The 20,844-nt window shown below is 43.1% G+C and overlaps 2 protein-coding genes across 20 annotated transcripts in view; one reads left to right on the top strand and one right to left on the bottom strand.

Annotated features, from left to right (window-relative positions):
* Window positions 1-585: 585 nt before the first annotated feature.
* On the bottom strand, window positions 586-7,698 carry LOC119294985. The gene is made up of 11 exons (XM_037573300.1): window positions 7,195-7,698; window positions 5,884-6,267; window positions 5,685-5,779; window positions 4,874-4,925; window positions 4,740-4,769; window positions 4,564-4,661; window positions 4,388-4,473; window positions 4,217-4,307; window positions 1,206-1,302; window positions 1,012-1,133; window positions 586-928 (listed from the first exon to the last, which is right to left on the bottom strand). The coding sequence occupies exons 1-9, from the start codon at window positions 7,598-7,600 to the stop codon at window positions 1,285-1,287; spliced, it is 1,260 nt and encodes a 419-aa protein (XP_037429197.1). The 5' UTR covers window positions 7,601-7,698; the 3' UTR covers window positions 586-928; window positions 1,012-1,133; window positions 1,206-1,284.
* Window positions 7,699-16,756: 9,058 nt separating this feature from the next.
* The window catches only part of LOC119294983, a 6,131-nt gene continuing 2,043 nt past the window's right edge, over window positions 16,757-20,844 (top strand). Inside the window, exons 1-6 of one of the 19 annotated variants that reach the window (XR_005143627.1) lie at window positions 16,757-17,220; window positions 17,285-17,370; window positions 18,893-18,957; window positions 19,554-19,629; window positions 19,816-19,996; window positions 20,109-20,496. Coding sequence is in view for 4 of the 19 variants with exons in the window: in XM_037573295.1 (XP_037429192.1) it covers window positions 17,037-17,220; window positions 17,285-17,370; window positions 19,554-19,628 (345 nt within the window). In the remaining 15 variants the exon portion in view is untranslated. The other 18 variants (XR_005143626.1, XR_005143629.1, XR_005143624.1 and 15 more) reach the window with 18 other exon arrangements.

The following is a 20,844-nucleotide window of genomic DNA, read 5'->3' as shown; positions in this document are numbered from 1 at the left end:
GCCAGGGGACTCAAACATCATAGAGTTTTTGCGATCTTTAGCGTGAGGATCCGTTTTGCCCTGTGTGATGTACACACGGGACTGCTGCCTCGTTTCTTGTTGATCTGATGCTATACTTCTACTACTATCGTTTCGTCTAAAGTACCGTGAGAGATCGGGTCGCCTACACACAAATTTAGCGCCTCACTATTCTGCCTCTCCCATCACAAGGCGAGCGTTCCGGGTTTCCCCCCCTCGAAAACCAGCATCATCTCCGCAAAAAAAACAGCATAATCTCCGGCCCTAGTTTAGATTCAACGAAAATCAACGAAGAGAAAATTACAGTTTGTTTGCACTAATTGTTGCAAAGTTGTATACTAACGATTGACTCAGAGGTCTTCTAACAAAATTTACATTTATCTAGACTGAGATCTCTACGGGTTCCTCCCCAAACAACTGGAAACATATACATTGGAACGTTGGTGTTCCTGAGTAGAGAGTGATCAGATGCAACTAGCAAGCACTTTGTACATAAAATGCCAATATGACAGAACTGAGTGTGAGTAAAGTTGCAATAAGAAGATTGCCAGACTAGCTTGAGAAAGGAGAAAATTCAGAAGAATCGCTCATTTATCCAAGGACCAACAACTGAACCGAATGTCAAGTGTGAGAGCTCATTTACTGGTAATGTACACAGGAGGCTATGGGCTATCAATACATGTACTGGAGGTCTATGGGCTTTGACCTTTGAGTGTCGAGGTTATAGGCTATCGAATGTCTATACACTATCCAATCACCATCAATGTACGCAGGAGAACTCATTTCCACGCTGAAGCCTTACGTCCGCCGTGGCTTTTCACTCATCTGGACGTGACATTCCCCTGCTTCTGGGATCTGGCTCAGCATGTCGAAGCACCATCTCAGAAGCTGCGCCAAGTTCAAGCTAGGTCTATGGCAAAAGAAAACAAGGAAACAGATAAGCTAGGCACTGAAGGAGCAACAGAAAGGTGAGAGAAACTAAGACAGACTTACCGGGTGTTACTCATTATCATCATATCCGTCCCTGCCAACTCAAAAGTCACATCAACCCCCTGAACACAAACTACTGAGCCAACTTCTTCACGCATCCAGAGGGGGAAACAATCCTGTACAGCCTATAATTTGCACGAAACGGCAATAAGAAACTTCCAAGGAAAAGTGATTTACAGTCGAGCAAAAGGACGCACCTTGGCATCACTTGGGGTGACCGGTTCGATCCGCAGAATTGGGGCCCTCGAACTGTTGGGAGTGGTCGATGAGCGGCAACTATTGTTTCAAGAGGTTCTGAAAATGTTTGGGACAAAATATGAGACAAAAAGTAGCCATAGAAGAAAGGAAACTCAAATATATTGAAGTAAAAACTGTGCAGGCTAAGAGCATGAATTATACAAGGTCTGGACATAACTAACAAAAACAGCAGGCAGAACAAAAACATGGGCCATAGCAGAACAGAAAATTAAATAGGATTAGATGAAAAATAGAAAATTCCAGTCGGATAAAGAGAATCACAAAGTAGCTCCGACGAATTGTGCACGTGCAGAAACTACTGAAGCCGTGGCGTGCTTAGAAGGGATTAGTAAAGAACATCTGATTAAGAATGGACCTATCCATACTGAGAGTGACTTCATGCAGGAGCTTAATGAGATTGGATAAGTTCAGTTCTATATGCAGAGATGCAAGACTGATCCTTCAGAATTTCCAAAATTAAAATATTGGGCAATTGCGTTGCTCATGCTCTAGCCCAGCAAGGTCGTAGGGAGTTGTGTGTGGGTGTTATGCATAGCGTAATCCCAACCTGCATGTCAGAGACTTCCTAGCGTGATTGTAATGAATCTTTGATCCAAAATTAATACACAACCCCAGTTCAAAAGAAAAATAAATCAAATATGTGCAGGCTAAAACAATCATATATTGAAACAGCAGGCAGAACCTACGTTGCGCGGATACTTCAGAAATTGCGCGTATCCAGCCGGATACTGCCCCGATACTCGGATACTGCCCCGATACTTCCTGATACGTATCCCGTAAGTATCCCTCGAAATTTTGATTTAAAAAAAGAAAATAATGTTTGATACTCCTAGGATACTTCTGCGATACGATTTGGATACCTGAAACCCCTTGTTCGACGTGAAATCCCCTTAATAATAAAGGCACACCTTTGAAGATTCCCAACATGGGCGTGAGTTCATGTGAAAACATGTATGTCAATGTTTTTTATTCAATTGAAAGGTGAGCAAGAGAGAGTCGATGCATTGATTGAAACAACAAACCTAGTCAAATCTCACTGCCAATTAATGGAAGTGGACTAAGTGCAAGAAAAGAAAGGGGTAATCGTATTGAGGCATGCTTTGATCTAGAAGCTCCTTAATTTTTTTCTGAGTAAATTCTGGTTTTTACCCTCTATTCTGACATTTTTGACACTAATTACCCTATTTAGCGAGATTTTATCCGTTTTACCCCATTTAGCAAAAGTTCTGCCAGATTTTACCCTGTTTAGCGAGATTTTGTGTTCTGACCGACAAGTTTCAATTGTCTGGTCCAGCTGGCATGCCACATCAATGGTTTTTTATTGCCTATTTTTCTCCCTGCCGAACCAGTCCTCGTAGCTTCTACCGACCAGGACAGCCTGATGGTGATCACTCGCATCGCGTCCAACGCACAACGTGCGAGTCGGCCGAGCGGCGAGCGCCATGCTCGCCTCTACTCGGTTCTCGCTTGCGTTGCTCGCCCCCAATCGTTGCTCAGGATTGTCAAGCAGTGGCGACGATGACGGCGACGGTGGCGGGTGCTGAGGTCCTGGCCATGCGCTTTCATACCTCCTCGGGCCGGGTTGTATGGCCACAACATCATGGCAAGAAATGACCTCGTGGAATCCGATGGTCCCGTCAAGTTCGCTGACGTCGGCGTAGTCCTCTGAATTTGATATACTTAAAAAACTAATCATGTATGTGACCGCATCAGGTTGTGCTTAGTTCTTCTTCCTACTTTGGCGACATAGCAGGGACCCTATTAGTCTGTGCTCAGTTGATGGCGGTTCTATGGCGACGTCTGGTCCAACAAATCAGCGAGGTTGGTGAACAAACAAGCCCTCTCAGTCATACCCCATTCCACATGATTTTGACCATCTCTATTACAGCAATTTGTGTATTCTAAAATTTTCCTGACTCATGCATTTGCTGGTTAGGCGTTTAATTCGGACAAAATTAAGATGCTTATTAGAAGATCATGTCTATATATATCACCCTTCTGTAATTGAGGTACATTGATTTAAAGTGTTTTTCAACATTTTGAATATTGGAATTCTTTTACTTCTTCAGTTTGATAAACCTTTATCAGAATATATTTTAGAGTAACCTAGATCTCCTTCAGTGGTTGTAAGGCGCATAGATGGAGGATGATTTTTGTGGTTTGTGACAGCTCCTGGAAGTGATGGAGGACAAGATGATGTTAGCATCCTAGATGGAGAGCTTTGCAAGGTGTAGGAGCTAAGAAAGGTGAAGACTGACAAGGTGTAGGTGCCACTGCTACTGTTTGGTGTATTCTGAAGCTTCTGCAGTTGTGAACTAGTGAAGCTATCTATACATGTGATGTTATTCAGCTGTACTATAAGGTCCTGGTGCTATCTATAAATGGGAAGCATCATTCAACCTGTTTTCAACATGTGAACCCGGAGCAATCTGTAGTCTATATTAATAAATTTTGATAGTAGTGTATTTCCATGATCTGTTGCAAATAATAGGAGAATGATCTGATTTATAAATAATAGGAGAATACCATCAACTCCAAAAATATCAAACATGGTAACACAATTGGACCAGCGTGTCAGAATGCTTATAAAATATTAAACTGGGTAAACTGTGGCAACACTTTTGCTAAATTGGGTAAAACGGATGAAATCTCGCTAAACGGGGTAATTATTGTCAAAAATGTAAAAATAGGGGGTAAAAACCGGAATTTACTCTTTTTTTCTTCATATTTGTAATAATTAATATATGTAACATCTATACATAAACGTATCCCCGTATCCATGTTTTTAGAAAATTGACGTATCGGGCGTATCCCCGTATCGTGTATCCGATAGGTATCCAAGTATCCGTGCAACGTAGGGCAGAACAGAAACATGGACCATAGAGAACAGGAAATCAAAGATTGTGCAAGCGAAGACAGTGTAAAGCAATAGAGAAGAGATTATTTATACCCTGTAATGGTCAGCATCCTGGCTACAATCGGAACTAGTCTCCACAATAAACTGGGGGCCGGTCATGTACCAAGGGACTGAATCAGGATCGCTACAGTGCATGGTATACCAAAGATTAGATAAACAATAGAACAGAACGAGCATAGAAATTGTAAAAAAATAACTCCATACATTTCCTCGTACGAAGCGACATCCTTAGGAATATCAGAGTTACAGTTTTTCACTCCAAATTCCCATATATCCCTAAACATACAACTCTGCATGTGCATAAGAATATATGTAAGCAGTACAGTAATAAATCTGGGTGACGTGGAATCTATTCATGTTAGGATAGTTATAATGCATACAATTTCGTCTCCTCCAGATAGATCATTGACAGCAACAAGGGCAACACCTTCACTCTGCAAAGCGGCTCTAGCGAGCGCCCTCCCAATCTTTCCATAACCTGAGAAGAGAACACTTGGAATCATCATAGGTCTCACTTAATCACACGAAGTACATGACCGAAGTTCTGGAAGTTTACCATTTATTGCAACTTTAATTTTCTGCTCAGCTGCATCATTGAAATCAGAATAGAACGGAGGTGAGAGGGGGAGGGTGTAAGGATTAGAGTCATATACATACTGATAGAGCTATGAACTTCTGTTTGATATTTACCTTCACATTCTTTCTGTTTAGATGACCTGCGATTTCGCTGGGAAGACTTGCCCTATAAGTCAACATGAATACTAATCAGAGGACTGGAATGACATAACAAATAGATAAAAGATCTGTTGTAATATCAGATGGACTCAAAGCATTAATGCACCGACACAAGTGTGCCAGAGAGAAGGAGAACACACGAACAAGAAAGCGGTTCAAGCAAAAAAAAAAGGGCTTGAAGATGATGACTCAAATGTCTGCTATGACAAAAAGAAAATCTACTGTTACTGCAGCCAGAAGGAAAGCACAAAAATGGCAAGAATGTTGATGGTCTCAAGACATGAAGTGTTAACGTAAAATAGCACAACACAAGTGGTCAGTTTGAAGATAATGTAGGGGAAACAAGACCTAATAGAACAAGGAGGATATCCAAAAAAAAAAAAGTTGAGTGGCAGCTTATACAGTGAAAATAACAGACTATTTGTATTTAGGGTCTGAATATTAGCACTATCAGAAGAATGTCAAACTGTAATTATAAGAAATACATTCGTACATGCACCTTTGTGAAAAAAAAATCTTGGTAATAGGTCTTCTATATTAAACGGCCTTTTGAGTTTGCTTTTTTAGGCAAACGGCCTTTTTGGTTTAAGAGAACCATGAGAAAAGTTTCAATACTATAGGCATTGGTTACAACACATTCAAAAATCAACCATTCTAAGTTGACCAACACATATGAACTCAATTTCTATTAAGAAATAGACGCATAAGAAATATAATTTGCTAAGGCATGGTAACAACAAATAAGAGTCTCGGAAAATTATCTCACATGTAAGATATTAATGTTAGCAGGACAATTTGGTGCTGGCTTAATCAATATCTTCGTATTTGGTAGCCACAGTGACAGTTTACTGCATATGCACACTGCAGCAAAAGAAGATGGTCAGCCTTTTGCAGAATTAAACAAACAGATCAATAAAGTAAAAATGAATATTTGGCAACATAATCAAGGAAGAAATGAGCCTTGCCTTGCTCATCTCGCACATAAATCAAGACATCCCTCTCAAAGTCTTGTCCATAGAAACTTTGGTCAGTTTTACTTCCATCTTTTTCTTTCTTCTCAGATTTAGCAGTAAAGCTAGGGTTTGGCCAATATCCGATGTCTCCCTGCCATCTGTCCGAGGTATCTGTGGACCTCAGTACAACCGTGTCACCAGTGGAGGCAGGAAGGGAGATGACACCCGTCCGAAGATATACTGTGGTAACAGAATCCCGTCTCTCTACATCTTGGACATCAACCTCAATGGAGTAGGGATCTGACCCAGAGAAGCGGACTGTCCTCCCTACCACGGTCTCTGAGAATCGGTGGAAAGCTGGGACTCTCACTTCTGTGCAAGAGCGACAATTGTGCACTATGCGAAATAACAAAGAAATAATCAGGATAATTAACTAACAATAGAAGAAAGGATTAATCAGGTGCAGAAGAGAAGAGAAATGGCCCTTTGAAAGAAAAGAAAAGAGTAGCAAGATTCAGTTTCATATACAGAAATAGCATATCTCGCTGGTAACTGCATTTGCCTGTACTTAAAATGCATCTACATCCCACTAATGTTTGTTTTTCTAAGGTCTAAGGAACCAGCTTAATTAGTTGTGGCCACTTATGATCATCTTCCCGGTGAGAACAAAAACGTAGTGCTTAACCAGTTTTCTGCCACGTTTAATCACCAGACGCAAACAATCCACCATTAACTATCCAAAACAATGAAGTTAATGGGCGAAAATAAGGCTATAACAGACATTAGAATTTCCTAATATAAACATGCACCAAAAAGAGTAATCGTGGCTAGTTCTTGAACTCTAAGAACTAACGTGGGAGCACCTATTCCAAGAACGAAATCCAAGAAAAGAGAACAGAAACAACAGAGCAGTCAACAATGTTACTTTCTGTTTCAAGTGTGGCTTGCATTGCACCAAGAGGAGCGACCTTGTCCAGGTCTTGAACTCCAAGAAGCAACGTGGGAGCCGTTCTTGGAATCCAAGAACGAAACCCAAGACAAATACTTACAAGAACCAATGTGGAAGCTGTTCTTGGAATCCAAGAACGAAACCCAAGACAAATAGTTGACGAGAACCAATGCGGAAGCCGTTCTTGGAATCCAAGAACGAAACCCAAGACAAATGCTTGACAAGAACCAACGCGGAAGCCGTTCTTGAATCCAAGAACGAAACCCAAGACAAATGCTTGACAAGAACCAATCCGGAAGCGTTATTGGAATCCAAGAACGAAATCCAAGGAAAATACTTGACAAGAACCAAGAAGAGAGAAGGTTGGTTATGACCTTGGTGGTCATGGACTGTAAGCGTGCACTCGTGCCCTGAGATGTCGTCCATGTGGAGAGCGCCTACAAACTTCAGCCCTTCCGTGCTCTCCGGTCGCAGTTCTCCAGCAGAAGACGCAACCCCGGGCAGAGCCTCGATCTTGACACGGGTGAGCTTGTCGTCGTTGCTGCGCTCGATGCCCCTGATGATGGCGTCGTGGTACGGAAGGAGCAACTGGAGAGTCTTCCCCACCATGCTCTCAGGGAAAGAAGGCATGGGGGAAGACGGCGAGCTCGAGCTCGCCGGAGCAGGGGACTGCATTGGAATTGGAGGGGGGAGGACCGGAGGAGACGAACGAAACAAACTATTTCTTCTGGAAGAACGAGGCGGACGGAGGTGGAAGAAGAGACCTCCTATGTGACGCATTTTGCGTCAAACAGCAGCTTGACGCACAGGGTTGACGCTTGACTGGGCCGGCCCACCAACCCGATCGTCGTTTCGTTTCCTTTCGCACGCGACAAAAAGAGCTGCAAAACCAGCAGTGAGTACCAGGAATCGATCCCATAACCAGAGACTCCAACAACAAGCCATTAGCCACTACACTACACGCCACCAACTGATGATAAAAAGTGCAGAAACATATAAGAACAGACAGCAGGCTTGAGATTTGGAAAACTTTTTAAAAATATTTCTTGAAAATTGCGAGCAGTTTCAAAATGCCGCTTTTTTCGTATTCCATCTTTTTTGGAAAAGTGAAGATATTTTTTAGTTCTGATTTAAAAATGAAACACGAACAAAATTTGCAAACACCAAACAGATTCCATAACCCGAACAATTTTCAAAAATGTTTCTGAAAAACAAACAAATTACCAAAAAGACGAACGTTTTTTTGATATCACGAACATTTTTTAGTTTCTTTTTAGAGTGGGAAAAGGAACATTTTTTAATTCAGCACAAAAAGAATTAAAAGAGGAACTTTTTTTAAAATGCGAACAAAATTTGTACTGTATGCTTTTTGGAAACGTGAACAAAATTTTAAACATGGGAATATTTTTTAAATTGCGAACAAAATGTTGAAATCGCAAACATTTTTTGAAAAATGAACATTTTTCTGAAATGGTGAACAAACTTTGAAAATGAGAATATTTTTTAAAATTCATGAACATTTTTTTAAACATGAACAAATTTGTAGAACTATGAAAATTTTGAAAACAAGAATTTTTTTTGAAATTGTGAACAAATCTTATAAATGGGATTTTCTGAAATTGTGAATGGATTCTGAAAATGATAATTGTTTTTGAAATTCATTTAGATGTTTTTAAGCATGTACATTTTTTGAAAATGTGAACAATTTTTGAAGGAAGAACAATTTTTTATAATTTCAACAAAAGCATTTTTTAAATCATGAACATTTTTTGAAAATGACGAACATTTTTTAACGCACAAACATTTTTCTGGAAAGTTATGATTCTTTTGAACAAAAGCATTTGCAACAGTTTATGAAAACAAGAACATTTTCTGAAAATCGCGAACATTTTTTGGATTTATGTACTTTTTTGAAAAGCGACCATTTTTTAAATTTCGAACATTTTTTATAGGCAAGAACATTATTCTAAATTGAAAAACAATTTCTGAACATGAACTTAGTTTTAAAAAGATAAAATAACCTTGAAAAGGAAAAAAAGAAACAGAAAACGAAAAAACAAAAAAAGAAACAGATAGTATCCTTTTTCTCTTCTTTTTTCTTCTGCTTATTTTTTTTTGTACGTACCTAAACAAGAGTCCCCTAGGGCTTGAACCTAGGGTTTCGACGTCTTCCGGCGATCTCCGCCGGAATCCTACCTCTCGACGCATTTCTCGCGGGCGATTGCTCCCTCCCGCCTCGGGAGGGTCGGGGCGATTCTTCGAGGAGTTTTAGACGGAGTCGAGTTTTTCTGGGAGCGCTGGGGTTTTGTCCCTAGATCGGATCGCGGATATGGCGGATAAAAGAGGAACTCAGAGGGAGAAGATGAAGGAGACGGCGGAGGATCTACTCGCTCGTCTCACCTTGCAGGAAGAAGAAGAGGACGACTTTGTCTGGGAGGAAGAACTACCAGATCAGATGGAGCCGGCGAAGTGGCTGGCAATCGCGAGGGTGCATACGCCAAAAACGTTCAGCCCTAATGCACTGTACGGTGACATGAGAGCGGCCTGGAATCCGGCCAAAACGGTTGTATGGAGGAGGATCAAGGAGAATCTGCTTACGGCACAATTTGGCTGTCTTGCTGATTGGAAAAAAGCCATGCTTGAAGGACCATGGCTATTCCGAGACCAAGCGGTGATTCTAGAGGAATATGATGGTTTCAAAAGCCCAGACTCGTTCAAGCTGGATAAGATTGAAGTATGGGCTCAGATCCACCGCCTGCCGGATAACTTTCTGATTGAGCCAGCTGTGAAGGGGATGGCGTCACGGATTGGTGAGGTGATGGAGGTGCAGCTGAAATTGCCTGCTGGTTTCTTCGGTGAATTCGTAAGAGTCAGGATCAAGATTGATGTGAATGCAAAAATCAAAAGATTTGTGACAGCAAGGAAAGGTGGGGAGAGGGTCAAATATCAAGTTAAGTATGAGAAACTTCCTATCTTCTGCTACCACTGTGGTGAATTTGGTCATTGGCATGAGGAGTGTGGAGACGGAGTGCATGATGAAACAACCTTTGAATGGGGCGATTTTGTGTTGGCAGAAAATGTAAGGGGCCGTACAGCAGGGCGAGGAACTACCTCGCAGAGAGGTAGAGGAGACTATGCAATGGGGGGACGTGGGAGGGGGAGGGATCAGTACAACCCGAACCAAAGCTGGCGTTTTAACGCTAGGCCACCGCAAACCCCTGCAGCCGCTTCTGGTTCGATGGGGAGATCGCAGGAAGATGAAGGGGAAGATGATGTGCCCAATCCACACCAAAGTGAGCAAACCCAGGCTCAAATTCAGAAGCAGAAGGGTCGTATCCCGGAAGGTCTTGATCTGGTAAAAGTGACCAAAAGCACAATGGTGGACATGCATAATGAGACTGCAGGGACGTCGCTCAAACGTTTCTCGGCGGACAGCATCATTGCTCCTAGTTCGGGGCCAGCTGATAATGTAGAAGGAGGGAAAACTGCAGAGGGGGTGGTAACAGCACTTGTGGCTGCGGAAACCCCAAAGGGAGTGCCTCCTCCACCTCCAGTGTATGTTTCCCCGAGGAAGGAAGTTAAGAGGCCAAAGAAGGGCGATGGCAAATGCAGGAGTCTGGATATTGATGCGGGAGGCAGTGGCGAAGTGATAAGTGATGACAGGATGAAAGGTAACATGGCAGACAATCATAGATCGGCGGGCTCCTCTGTGGAGTACCGCCGGGAGCAATGAGTATCATATGTTGGAATTGTCGGGGTGCGGGCAAAGCCTCGACAATTCGCGAGCTTCGCGAAGAAATTTGCCCCGACGGTGCTATGCATAGTGGAAACGCAAATATCGAAAGCACGTGTCGAAAACCTTGCTGGTACTTTAGGTTTCAATTATGCTTATGCAGTTAGTAGTGTTGGCCGTAGTGGAGGCATGGGTATGTTCTGGAATGATGGAATAAAGCTTGATGTGTTTGGTTATTCTGAGTACCATATTGATGCATCTGTTTCCATTCCAAATCAGGAGGAATGGCGTTTGACTTGTGTTTATGGCGAAGCACAAGTCGCGGAGAGATACAAGACTTGGGACCTTCTCAAGTCGCTCGTGTCAGCGAGTTCCCTACCATGGTTGTGTATAGGAGACTTCAACGAAGTTCTTCACAATTATGAGCATGTAGGGGCAGGACAACGGAGGCGGTCACAAATTCAAGGATTCAGGGATGCGATTGATATATGTGCTCTCACTGATATAGGATATAATGGAAAACGATGGACCTTTGAAAAGAAAACTTCGGGAGGCGGATATTGTAGGGTACGTCTAGATCGAGCCCTAGCAAATACGGAGTGGCTTTCAATCTTTCCACATGCAACCCTGCACCATGAAACGGGGGCGGCGTCGGACCATTGTCCGATCAGGTTGCAACTAGAGCATACCACTCCACAGCAGATGGTCTCAAAGCTGTTTCGCTATGAGGTATACTGGGAGAAGCAAGAAGATTTTGGCTCTTCTCTCGAGGCAATGTGGAAAGGATCAGCCGATGGTATGACTGTTGAGCAGATTAGCAGCAAACTTTGTAATCTGTCGGCTTCTTTGAAGCAGTGGAGTGGAGCAACAATTGGCTGCGTGCCGAAAGAGATAAAGAAGTTGAAAAAAGAGTTGACAGTTTTGCAAAATGACCCCCAAAGAGTAGCACCATCACATGCAGAGATAAAAATTATTGACCGTCTTGTTGAGCTGTATCACATGGAAGAGATCAAACAGAGGCAGCGATCCCGAGTGGAGTGGCTTAGGGATGGGGACAAGAACACCAAATTCTTCCAAAGACGAGCTAGTATGCGTCGCCGTAAGAATACAATAAAATCCCTTGAACGTCCGGATGGATCAGTAACAACCGATGAAGCGGAGATGGCTTCAATCACAACCGAGTTTTATAAAAACCTGTTTAGATCAGGGGGCACCAGCGGTATGGATAAAGTACTAAACTCGGTCCCAGTCAAAGTCACGCATGCGATGAATGTGGGACTTATGGCTCCTTATACGGGTGAAGAGGTGAAAAGTGCCCTTTTCCAGATGTATCCTACTAAGGCCCCTGGGCCTGACGGATACCCAGCTCATTTCTTCCAAAGGCACTGGGAACTGTGTGGTACGGAAGTGACCAATGTTGTTCTTCGCATCCTTCGTGGGGAGGAGAGTCCTGAGGTGATTAATGAGACTTTCCTGGTTTTGATTCCAAAGGTAAAGGACCCCACCAATCTTGCTCAATTCAGACCAATTAGTTTGTGCAATGTACTTTATAAAATTGCTTCGAAGGTCCTATCTAACAGACTCAAAAAGATACTCCCTGATATTATCTCTGAAGAGCAGTCTGCTTTCGTCCCCGGTCGGCTAATCACAGACAATATCATTACTGCTTATGAATGCTTACATTTTATGAAGAGGAACAAAGCTAAACGCAACAGATTCTGTGTTGTTAAGTTGGATATGATGAAGGCATACGACCGTGTTGAATGGAATTATTTGGAAGCTATCATGATCAAGATGGGTTTTGCGCCATCGTGGGTGGCTTCGGTCATGAGGATGGTCACATCGGTGAAATTCTCTGTCATGTTTAATGGTGGTAAGCTTGAGCAATTTTCACCATCCAGAGGAATCCGTCAGGGAGACCCTATTTCTCCATACCTGTTTTTGCTAGCAGCGGAGGGCCTTTCGTGCCTTTTTAAAACCCAAAATGAATCATCACACCTCACCGGAATTCGAGTTGCTCTGACGTCACCGCCGGTAAGCCACTTGTTATTTGCTGATGATAGCCTGCTGTTTGTCAAAGCCAGTTCTGTTGGAGCAAATGAGCTGTCGGTCTTGATGGAGGACTACTGCAATGCTTCCGGACAAAGGATAAATCTAGCAAAATCCTCAATCTTTTTTAGCAAGGGGTGCCCTGCCACTTTGAAAGCTGAGGTAAAGAATGTTTTGAATATTGCAAATGAGTCCCTCTCTGATAAGTATCTGGGTATGCCTTCTGATGTGGGGAATTGTAAGAATGGAGCCTTCAAATTTCTGAAAGACAGAGTATGGAACAAGGTTAAGGGATGGATGGAGAAGCTATTGTCAGCGGGAGGGAAAGAAATTCTTATAAAGTCCGTTGCTCAGTCAATCCCAGTTTACTCTATGTCCTGCTTCAGGCTGCCCCGAGGTCTATGTGAACACATAAATACTCTGATCAGGAAGTTCTGGTGGGGCAGTAAGGAGGGAAAACGGAAACCAAGCTGGGTCTCGTGGAGCATAATGACACAACCAAAATATTGTGGAGGCTTGGGCTTTCGAGATATAGAGCTTTTTAATCTCGCCCTCTTGGCTAGACAGGCATGGCGAATCCTGATGGAACCGGACTCACTTAGTGCTCGACTTTTGAAGGCCAAATACTACCCTACAGGGGAGTTTCTGCGAGCTGAGCTGGGATCGGCTCCGTCACAAATCTGGCGTGCTATCATTGACGGTAGGGAGGTCCTTACTCAGGGTTTGATCCGACGGATTGGAGATGGGCATACCACCAACATATGGCGTCACAATTGGCTGCCTAGACCCTCGAACATGAGGCCGATAACGAGCAGGGTCGCTCATCCTCCCCAAGAGGTGAGCAACTTAATTTTACCCGGTGCTGAGTGGAACCGAGCGTTGATAAATGAAGTTTTTCTTCCAACAGATGCGGCAGCCATATATTCTATCCCTCTGTGTACGCGGCAAATTGATGATTTCTGGTCGTGGGTACATGAGAGACGGGGTGTTTTCTCTGTCAGATCTTCATATCGCATGTTGGTGGAGACAAAGATGAGAAGAGAGGCCTGGTTGGAGGGGCGTGCGGACTCCTCCGACACGGACAGAGAAAAGCTTTCCTGGAAGGCGATGTGGAGGGTAGATGTTCCTCCAAAACTTAAAAATTTTCAATGGAGATTAGCCCAGCAATCAATACCGACAGCGGATGTTATGCATCATCGAAATATGTCAACGACCACTTGTTGTGGCTTATGCTTATGTGGAGCGGAAGATTCGTGGCAACATTCCTTGCTTCACTGTACTGTTGCAAGATGTGTTTGGGCTCTTCATGACCAGGATCTTGTCGATGCATTGAATAGCATTACAGAACCAGATGCGAAGCGGTGGCTGTTTGCGATTCAGGATATGCTATCTTCTGACGATTTCATTCTTGTTGCCACAACATTATGGGCTATCTGGTATGCGAGGCGACAGGCACTCCATGAACATATTTTCCAGAGTCCGCTTTCGACATACAATTTCATCCTGAAATATATTCGAGAGTTGGAAGATTGCAAGACGAAGAAGAATCCAAGGGTGGTCGCACGAGCTGAATTAGCTCAGCCAAGATGGGTAGCTCCGTCGGAAGGGACAGCAAAACTCCGTGTGGATGGGGCAGTTTCCAGAGATGGTAGCTTTGGCTCTTTCAGTGCTGTATGCAGAAGCTCTTCGGGATCTTTTTTGGGAGCCTCGGCCATCAAGATCGAAGGCATTTCAGATCCAGCGACTTTGGAAGCCTTGGCCTGTCGCGAGGCACTTGATCTTGCTATGGATCTTGATCTTGCTAAAATCCTCATAGCAAGTGACTGCCAAGAGGTGGTGAATGACATAAAAAACTGCACTGGTGGCGTCTATGCTAGTACCATTAGAGAGATAGTGGAGTCAAAGAATACTTTTGATGATTGCTCCTTCATCTTTGAGGGGAGGGCAACGAATATTGAGGCACATAGTCTCGCTAAGCATGCTTTTGGTTTGGATTTCGGGCGCCATGTATGGCTTTTAAACCCTCCAAACATCTCTTGTATCCCTATGAACATTTTTGAATAATTAATAAAGTGTGTTTAGACTCAAAAAAAAAAGCTTATTTCCTTTTTTTCTCTTTTGAAAATCAAAATGAAAAAGTTGAATTTCTCGAACATTTTTTCAAAATATGAACGCTTTTTAAAACAGAGAACAAGTATGAAAACGCGAACAATTTTTTAAAGCACGAACATTTTTTGAATTTTGATAACAAATTTTCAAACAAAGAATAATTTTGAAAAATTCTGAACAAATTTGGGACCACGAACAAATTTTTAAAGAACGAAAGTTTTTTGAATATTAAGAAGAAAATTTTGAAAATGAGAACCAATTTAAAAAAAAACCGAACAAATTTGGAAGCGTGAACAATTTTTTAAAAGCACGCACATTTTTTGAATCTTGAGAACAAACTTTGAAAATGAGAACCTTTTTAAAAAATCCTGAACAAATTCATAAACGTGAACAATTTTTGAAAATACAAACATTGTATGAATTTTGAGAATAAATTTCGAACAACAAGAACATTTTTTCAGAATCCAGAACAAATTTTGAAAACCAAGAACATTTTTTTGCAAATCCGCAAAAAATTCCTAAAAAGCAAAAAACATTTTTCGAATTTGAGGAAGAAAATTTGAAAATACCTAACATTTTTTGAAAATCCAGAACATTTTTTGAAAATTTAGAACATTTTTCTGAAAAAAGCAGAAACACTTTCCTAATTTGAAGAACATTTTTTGAAATCTCAAAACATTTTCTGGAAATCAAAAACATTTTTCTAAAAAGCAAAAACATTTTCTAATTATCAAGAACATTTTTGGAAAATCCTGAACATTTTTTGAGATTTCAAAACATTTTTTAAACAGAAAACAGAAAAAGAAAGAAACAGAAAAGAATAAAAAGAAAAGAAAAGGAAAAAAAACGGTTCAGGGAACCTTCTAGAAGGTTCCCAAAACCGGAAAAAACCGGCTGGGAAAGTCTTGAAGGTTCCCAAAACCGGGATCTGTGAAGCCTGTTAAACAGGCCGGCCCATTTAAATCGCAACGAGCGTCAAATAGGATATTCCGTGTAAGAAACAGAGCGGGGAGGAAAAATATTCAGTTTATAACAGAGCCCAGAACCAAAGTAGACGGAAACGTTAACTGGGCCTGTGCACTTGGGCCGAATCGGTAACCAAATCCCCAAGAAAAAAACATTTTCCGGTGGCCCAGTAAAATCGGCCCGCATTCCCAACCCAAAGAAAAAACGGCGCTTCCACCCGAAAAAAAGAGAGACAGAGACGGCGCTTGCCTGAGATCCCTTGTGCTCCGCGTCGGCGGCCGCAGAGGAGGCCGGCGCCCGGTGGCGATGGTCATCCCGACCACTTCCGCGGAGGCGCCCACTGGCGGAGGAGAGAAGAGGCGAGCGCCCTCGCCCTGCTTCGTTCCTCCGGTGATTGGCGGGGTGGGGGCTCTCCTCCCCGGACTTGTGGGGCCGCAGAGGAGGCCGGTGCCCGGTGGTGATGGTCATCCCGACCACCTCCGCGGAGGCGGCCGCTGGCGAGGGGGAGAAGAGGAGGTTGGCGGGGTGGAGGCTCTACTCCCCGGTCTTGTGCCCAGATTTGGGGGGCGCGCCGACGGCGAGCGCCGCTCCTCGTCATGGCGCTCTGCACAGAGTGGACGGGGTCGAGGCTGTGCCCGCGGGCCACGGGTGTGAGTGGTGAGGAGAGAAATTGTGCTGGTCGTTCCGCTCGGCCCGCATATTAGCCCACCTTTCCCCTCAGGGTACTCCCCCCGTGCTGGCCATTTGGCTACTGTAGCGCTTGTTCACCTTGGACACTAATTCACGTTCATCAGGGTAAGATACATACGGGAGCACCCAGCCTCCTCAGAGATTAGCGATTCCTGGTCGTCGGATGCTTTGTTTGATGCGTTTTAGGCCGTTCGATCACGAGATGGAAGGATCTGGGACGTTGGATCGAAAAGAGACACTGTAGATCGAAACAGTGTAAAAATCTTGTGCCACCGCCTGCTATTCCTGTGTCCCGCCGAGGGCATTTTTGGTGTTTCGCCTGGTTGGAAAAGTGCCCGATAGCACTAGGGGTGAGACCGTGAGAGGCTGAGAGCGAGTTGGGTCGTCCCCTTCCCCTCGAGCCCACTCTCCTCTCCTCCCCGGCGCCGCCAGCCATCCTCCCCGTCCCGCGCCTTCTCCTCCCCACTGTCCGCTCCCTCCCAAAGAAGCAGCAGCCCCCGCCCGTCGCCCAAGAGCCGAAGCCCGCCACCAAGCAATCGCTCCCTCTCTTCTTCCTCCTGCCTCACCTCTCTCTCTCCCCCTCCAAACCCTAGCCCCGCACCAGCCTCCCTGCCCCGCCGTCGTCATCTCCTTCGCCCGGTCGGCCGCCGCCGCACCGCACGAGGTGGGATGCGAGGAGGCAGGCGAGCAGGGGAAGGGGACCAGCGGAGACGCGCGGGTGAGCAGGATAGCTACGCGACGGAGCTGAACGGGACCTCGGACGGAACTGCGTGCCTGTGCCGGGAGCACGGGCAGACAATTGGAGACGACGAGGAGGGCTTCTACGGCGTACTCCAGCTCCGGCGAGGCTCCGGTAAGTCCCTCCACTCATCCACATCCCATCCTCTCTTCCTCACCCCGTCCTATCTCCCTCCCAGATCCACCACGCAGCTATGTAGCTCGCTCAGTCGCCCGGACGCCGACGCCATGGAGGACGCCCCTCCACCCCTGCTCTAGCCTGAAGGTACTCCACCCCTGCTCCATCCCAGTTTTGGTCAAAACTGAATGTTGAATGCTCCTGCTGCATCAAGCTGTTGTTTCACAATTTAAAACTGAGTTTTTAAAATTCTGTTCTGTACTATGGTCTCTCTATTTTGTCAATCTGTTGTAAGCATTTATGTTATGGAGTAAGTTTTAAACAAATTCATTAGAGTTCCAAACCATTAAGTTTTGAACCATTGCAGTAAGTTTTAAACAAATTCAGAAGAGTTTTAAACAAATTACTAGATCATTAAGTTCTGAACCATTGCAAATTCTGAATTTTTTCATCGACGACAATGGCTCCTCCTCTTCCAAATCTAGCCCATCGACGATGATGGCTCTGAAATGAACATGTAACAAAATGAACATGTATGCACAAGTGTCCCTCCTCCTCCAAGTTTGCAGTGTGATACATTACAAGTCTGCAAGTGCTCTGCAATTCTGTTTTTATACCTTGTATGGTGCCTAAGTTACAGTAAGTCAGTGGTTAACTGAACTACTGAAGATTGTACTGAAGATGCATGAGTAATAATAATCTTTTTTTTGTTTTGGAGGTGTTGATTGCCATTGTGCAATTTGATTCAGTTTTAAAATAATGCACGTCTTGGTTTGGTTCAGTTTGAACGTATGTGCAATCAATTGATTTGAAGTAGAGCTGGATTCATGGTGAGAAATGGATTTAAAAATAGAGTTGGATCCATTGTTGTGACTTTCTTGTGCAGCAGAGTTGGATCTTTTTACTCACAACATTTCTTTTGCTCCGATTCAGGTTCATTCTTGTGTATTATTCTTTACTATCAAGTCTGAAGTTAGTGGTTCTTGAGTGAGCTGCGTAAGCTACTACCGGCTGTTATCTGCTCCATCTGTGTGCTGGTGAACAAGTTAATTAAGATCTAAATGTGTTGTCCCAGATCCAGATGGGTTGGTTTTGAGTTATTGTTTGGGTTAGAAAATTTTCAAACCATGCATCTGTTAACATTTAGAGAAAACTACATGTGTTTATTTTGGGTTGTAGTTCATAGAGCACTTCCATGTTGCCGTGGATACTGGGTGCTGCTCTGCCATGCTTATTTGTCTCATTTTGCTTTGTTCTTTTTTGCTTATATGGTGATCTCCTTTTTTCCTTATGTTAGCAGTGAGTTATTTCTGTTTTTCTGGTTTTCCATTGCTCCTAAAATGTACATCAAAATCAGTGTGGCTGTATTCAGAGAGATGAGCTACTATGTAGACATTATTTGTTTTTGTTATGTACTTGGTTACTTAATAATCATTCTTGATATTGAAAAGGGACAGAAATAAGCTGAGTATTGGACCTGACTGAGTAGTGTTTGCTGGTTAACACATCTATGTTACTGGACCTGTTCTTTTTTCTTCCCACAGTTTGTCATCTAAAATGAATTAACCTCGGAAGGGGATTACTCTTCCTCGTTCTGGGCTAGGAATTCGTTGCTATGTGATGCATCGTTTGGTCCTACTCCAGTGTTGTTTTGCCTTCTTTTACTCAGCTCATGTTGCGTTTGGCTTGGAGACTACTGAAATGAAAATGTGTTGGAGCGATTATGTGTTGCAGGTAAAGAAACAAATTTTCATTTCTTTTGGCTTGCTATTAATTGTCACTTGCGTACACATGATTAGGTTGGTCACGGATTTGTGCAGATAGCTAGCATTGCTAATATTGTGTGTTGCTCCAGAAATAGATCAAGTGATACTTTAATTTTTGTTTGTCTAATGATTTTTTGTTACTTCCTTTTGAATGCTTAGCCATGTCGTGTTTCACTCATGTGGAACTCAAGATTCGATAGTAGCGCATAACTCATGATTTGACAAACAGTTAAATTCCTATATTTTAGTATATCTTATTATCTTTCTTATTTCTGTTCCTGAACTGAACTTCGCCATTTTCTACAAAATTATAAGAGCAATGATGGTTTGGACAAATGATTATGGTTGCTTATTTATTTTCTTGGTGCTAGATTACTAATGTAGAGAAATATAATTATATGATTTTACCATTATTATCAGATGAGGAAGTGATAGGTTCGTAAAATGACAATAGTTACCTATCTCTCATCTCTACTGTATTCATGTAAATGCCCATGTCTTTTTCCATTATTTTCAGTTGATATGTTCTTCACTGGACACAAATCATTCTTACTATACTATCAGATATTAATAGCACATGCTCTTTTGAGGGAAATGGGGATGTCACTATCTTTTGGTCTTCTGCCCAGAAATCTTTAGAGTACGTTATCTTTCATCTTCCTAATTATAAATTGTTGGAATTTCTTATGCTTTCAGTGATGCAACTTGATGTTTTATTGTTGTCTTTTGAGGGAAATGGGGATGGCACTATCTTTCGGTCTTCCTAATTAGATATAAGCAACTGCTTACCCACACCGTATAACTTCGGTTTGCTCCCTCACTGCAGCATTACTCTGTTCCATACACTAAGAAGTTTGAAGTGTGTTGATTGCCACTCGCGTTGCTGCTCTGCTTGGAGGCGTCGGCGTCGACTGGAGGAGCGCCGAATCGTTGTCCTCGAGTTCGTGCACTTCAGGAAGAAGACGGCTCAAGGTGAGACGTCACGCATCCGTCGTGCGGAGGTAGAGGTGAGCGCCTCTCCACTTCCCCCATTTCCTCCGTCTCTGTCTGGTCTGATCCTTTTTATTTTGCAGCTTGACATATAGGTTAGTGTGTGTGTGTGTGTGTGTGTGTGTGCAGCAGCTCTAGAGGGACCAAGGTCGAGGTAGCCACTGCTCCTGTCGAGGCTAGCCTGCCGTAGGGACGAATCAGGTCCCTAGACCCTTATGAGCCCTAATTTTCATGGAGCAAGGTGCATCTTGCCGCTTTTGCTTTTGGTAAAAAGGAATCCCTATTGTTATGTTGGTAGCCTCTTTGCAAGTTTATTCTGCCTTTTTGACATTTTTTGTTCTATCTTGCTATGCATTGTATCATATTACAGCTGTGTGCTCAAACCAACTGAGCTTAATTCACATATATAGATATTTAAGAATGTGGGGATGATGCCCAATTGGCAAGGTTTGCAATATTGTAGGAACCATTTGGAGATGAGTTGTAGATATTAAGCTATGTAGGAGATGATTTTGAGGTAACAAGCCTTCAGCTTGCTTTCTGTTAACCTTTTTATGCATGGGTTCAGTTTGATGCAATCTAGGCATTATTTGTTGTCGAATGGATTATTTTTTCCTACTAGGTAACATCTGATGCTTGGAATGCATTATTTCTGATGGCCCAGAAAAAAACTCTTTGTACATATTGTTTTGTTTAGATGCATACAAGATGCATGTTTATGCCTCATACCTGCTGATTTATATGACTGAGGAACTCTCTTTCTTCCTAGATGTGCCCATATGCTCTTCATTGATATAGCATCTTCTTACTTGTATATTATTCACATATAGCATCTCATTTCTTGGTTGATTGCTTATATATATAT

Source organism: Triticum dicoccoides, chromosome 4B (genome assembly GCF_002162155.2).
Source record: "Triticum dicoccoides isolate Atlit2015 ecotype Zavitan chromosome 4B, WEW_v2.0, whole genome shotgun sequence".
In the NCBI taxonomy this organism is placed as follows: Eukaryota; Viridiplantae; Streptophyta; class Magnoliopsida; order Poales; family Poaceae; genus Triticum; species Triticum dicoccoides.
Note: the sequence above shows the minus strand (reverse complement) of the source record. Positions and strands in the feature narration are given on the sequence as shown.